The sequence below is a fragment of the Sinocyclocheilus anshuiensis genome, unplaced genomic scaffold (assembly GCF_001515605.1).
Source record: "Sinocyclocheilus anshuiensis isolate Anshui unplaced genomic scaffold, SAMN03320099.WGS_v1.1 scaffold437, whole genome shotgun sequence".
NCBI classification, from domain to species: Eukaryota; Metazoa; Chordata; class Actinopteri; order Cypriniformes; family Cyprinidae; genus Sinocyclocheilus; species Sinocyclocheilus anshuiensis.
Genome location: NW_015539902.1, coordinates 834707 through 838988, shown reverse-complemented (window position 1 = coordinate 838988; position 4282 = coordinate 834707). Strand labels below are relative to the sequence as shown.

General features: G+C 35.1%; 1 protein-coding gene across 2 annotated transcripts in view; it reads right to left on the bottom strand.

Annotated features, from left to right (window-relative positions):
• Positions 1–1401: 1401 nt before the first annotated feature.
• LOC107686123 (lipoma HMGIC fusion partner homolog) overlaps positions 1402–4282 on the bottom strand; it is a 26724-nt gene continuing 23843 nt past the window's right edge. Inside the window, exons 4-5 of one of the 2 annotated variants that reach the window (XM_016482979.1) lie at positions 3278–3387; positions 1402–1922 (exon numbers count right to left, since the gene is read on the bottom strand). In XM_016482979.1, coding sequence (XP_016338465.1) covers positions 1914–1922; positions 3278–3387 — 119 coding nt within the window. In that variant the 3' untranslated portion in view covers positions 1402–1913. Of the gene's footprint in view, positions 1923–2679; positions 3388–4282 lie in introns of those variants that run through there. The other variant, XM_016482978.1, reaches the window with a different exon arrangement.

The following is a 4282-nucleotide window of genomic DNA, read 5'->3' as shown; positions in this document are numbered from 1 at the left end:
GACATGAAAAGCATTGTTTTCTTATTGGCTCACAATAAGACTTAAAATGGACATGGATCTACTTAGCTATCATTTACATTTTTTTTTAAATAATAAATGTCATTCAATCCTGATGTTACAAGAGAAAAAAGTTAAACATGGCCTACAGTTTCTCATGTGAAGTAGACTTCGCATATGGCACTGATGGCAACCATATGGCTCTATCGAAACATCAAGCCAAAAACAAAATCAACCAATCCCTGTCCTTTATTTAATCTATACACACTAAACCTAGTTGCATACTAACAGACAATTTCTGTGAGGGAAAATATTATTGCTGGTGTGGTATCAAAATAAGACTCATGAGATGAGGACTCCCCTGCTTCTCCCTATGAAGGTTTCCTCTGCAAATAACTACATTGCGCTTAATCTAATGGAACAAGCAGAATCCTTTACGATATGAATAACCAGCATTTCTAAACAAACCATCTACACAGCTTTCACCTTCATTTGCTACAGAATTCGAGTTCAAGATGCACATTAATAGCATCACCTACTACAGTCAATAAGATGGTCAGTGTTCAGATTTTGGTATTCTTTAATACCGTCTTATCAGATTTGGTGACCCTGCAAAATTAGAGAAGATTAGACATCATTAGAGTGAATTTGGGTAACATTAAAGCCATTCTGTTTGAAATAGATGGACGTAAAGTATTTTGGTAGCTGCCATGGATAATGTGAATATTAGGAAATATCTGAAAGACATCAGACCATCTTATCCAAAGACTCATCTACCCGACTAGAGACAATACAAGTGTAGGGACAGTAAATCGTCCATCAATATTATTGAAGAGGGAATCACAGAGCAGAGGTGAGATGATCTTAATACATACAGACAGCTTGTTTTCCCTGATCTCTTGACAGATTCTGCTTGTCTTCGCTAAAAACCTGGCAAAGCAATATATTTGTTAAAACTCCACTACGTGGAACATTGATTTTCCGTTGCCTTGCATTTACTGCAGCTTTCCACAATTGGCCTGTCCTTCTCACTGACAGGTTTAGCGTAATTAAGGGGAAACTGTATGAACTCTCCTCCACTCAGTCAGGTGTTAAACCAGGGTGAGGTTTGATGAAATGGTGTGATTATCAGTAACAGCTCATCTTCAGGCAGGCATTTGCATTTCTAAAACAACAGCTGACTGCAGAGTATAAAAGTAATGCAATCTGATTAATTTTGGATTACTTCAAGTTACATACGTAAATAAGTCAAAAAAGCAATATCTAAGTACTTTTATTTAACTATGACTTTAAAATTAAAACTAATAAAAACTATAGTAAAAACGATTTGAAACTAGGCTATTAAAAATCGTGTCTTGTTTCACCATCTAGAATTACGCATATGTTATATAAAAGTTGTAAATACCAAACAAAGATCATATCAGACACAATATATTGTGACGTATATTATTGCAGCGGAGATATGTAAGGCAATAACAGGACATTAATGAAATGCATAATATAGAATAGGTTATTATAATAACACAATATACCAAAACACAACAACTTAAACCACCGAGAATACTGTACTTACACAAACACGATAAAAAAAGTGACATATAAGTGATAGTAACACAGTAGGTTCCTTCTGAACACAAAAATTCAAAAGTCAATAGGTCGTCTGACATATTTTCCTTTTTAATGATACTGGCACCACTTTAAATGCAAACGATCCCAATGCAGGTCAAACATCAGTCGTAGGAAAAATCTCAAGTGGGAACTGCAACCGAAAGGTCATCATTCAGTCATGTCTCCTTGTATATGATATGCGTTTGGGAAGTGCACTGGATGTAGAAGCTCTCTGAATTGAAGAATGAAAGTCATGCCCATATATGTGTGTTTATAGTTTCCTCTACTGTTGGTTTTCTTCTACATGTTTAGTAAGGGTAGTGTTTCACAGTTTAGTATTACAGTTTTATTTGTATTATAATTTTTTTTTCTTTAACATGTACAAGTAAAAATAAATATAGTTTATACACAACATTAAAAATGTACACTATACATAGTCTTTTAAAATAAGCCTACATGTCGAAATGCATGTGAAATGCTATCTTTCTTTATTTCATTGACTGATCCGAGGTGTGGGGGCTCTCATGTTAATTTCTACATTTTCAGGCTCATTTTCTGCTAGAAAACTTAGACTACAACTGCAGTCATGCACACCATGGAATTTTAAAGCACTAACAAACACTAAATTTTAGCTAACATGATGATTTACATGCTAGTTGCATTTGCATTTCTAAAACAACAGCTGACTGCAGAGCGTGTGTGTGACGGTTTGCTGATAGTGCTAAATGGGAACAGCAGATCGTCAATAACTTCTGATCAGTCTTTACATCTTCCCACAGCGTGGATCCCTGCAGTTTCACATTCCAGCGGCGAATACTTCAGCACTTGCATCACCCTGTCGGAAATTAACACCAGGCAATCCATCATTCCAAAAGAGAAAGATACACGCAGGTTAAAAATACACAGATCATGCAGATCAGAAATTAAGTTTACGGAGTTTCTGTTAGAGCATTTCAATAAAAGGCATTACGAAAAACAAATACACTAATAAAAACCCTCAAAATGAACATTTGTAAAATGCAATCCTTTAAATATAAATGTTAATACATAATATCGCCAACAATTATGAGTTTTTAAATGACAGTATTTATTTACAAATGCAGGGAAATATAATGGACATTTACGCATATGTTATATAAAAGTTGTAAATACCAAACAAAGATCATATCAGACACAATATATTGTGACGTATATTATTGCAGCGGAGATATGTAAGGCAATAACAGGACATTAATGAAATGCATAATATAGAATAGGTTATTATAATAACACAATATACCAAAACACAACAACTTAAACCACCGAGAATACTGTACTTACACAAACACGATAAAAAAAGTGACATATAAGTGATAGTAACACAGTAGGTTCCTTCTGAACACAAAAATTCAAAAGTCAATAGGTCGTCTGACATATTTTCCTTTTTAATGATACTGGCACCACTTTAAATGCAAACGATCCCAATGCAGGTCAAACATCAGTCGTAGGAAAAATCTCAAGTGGGAACTGCAACCGAAAGGTCATCATTCAGTCATGTCTCCTTGTATATGATATGCGTTTGGGAAGTGCACTGGATGTAGAAGCTCTCTGAATTGAAGAATGAAAGTCATGCCCATATATGTGTGTTTATAGTTTCCTCTACTGTTGGTTTTCTTCTACATGTTTAGTAAGGGTAGTGTTTCTGTTTCTTCCCTGCGAAACATGCCATCCACGTGCACAACAGCATGGCCACCACAGCTCCAGCCGCGGTGCAGTAATAAGCCCATCCGATCTCACAAGAACCTGAAAGAAACATCAACCTCAACATGTAATACTCACAATTGGTTGTTCACACAATATATAATGAGGCACAATATATAGTTAAATATGACTTTTTAATACTATTGTATATTGTATAGTTGGCATACAGGTGACGCCAATAAATTAATTAAAGCATACATTATTTCCAGTCTGCTACCTACCATGGCACAGGAGGTTTGCTTCTTTATTGTTATATTTGTGAAAATTATATTTTGCATTTAACTTTAATAAATAATTATACATTATACACACATATATATATATATATATATATGTGTGTGTGTGTGGAAAACGTTTTTCCCAGCAGGAAGCATCATAATTAATTCATCCCGCGTTTGAGGAGAATAATTGTAGACGGGTGTTATTTGCGCACGCACCAGCAGGCGGCTCACGTGAGTCAACATGTGTCAACAGAACCAGGGACTAGAGCCCTGCATTTCAGCCCGGGCCCGATGGGCCCCCGACTTTTTTTACGCCCCTAGGTGCTGGGCTTCGGGACAATTTTCACGTCATAGTTCAGACTGTTTTAGGCGATATATATATGTGTGTGTGTATATGTGTGTGTGTGTGTGTGTGTGTGTGTGTGTATATATACACAAAAAAACTAACAATAGCTTCTCTATTCTTTTTTTATTCTATGTATTTATTTTCTTTTTATTTATTATACAATTAACAAAAAGCTCTAACACTAGCTGGCTCTATTCTATTCTTTTTCTATTCTATCCGTTTTCTTTTTATTTACTATATAATTAAAAAAAACTTGCTACGTGTACTGCGTTAAGCTAACTGAGACTTGTCATATATATCACATATCATTGCTCTTTTGTTGATTTTGATTGCTTCCATTGTCCTCATTTGTAAGTCGCTTTGGATAAAA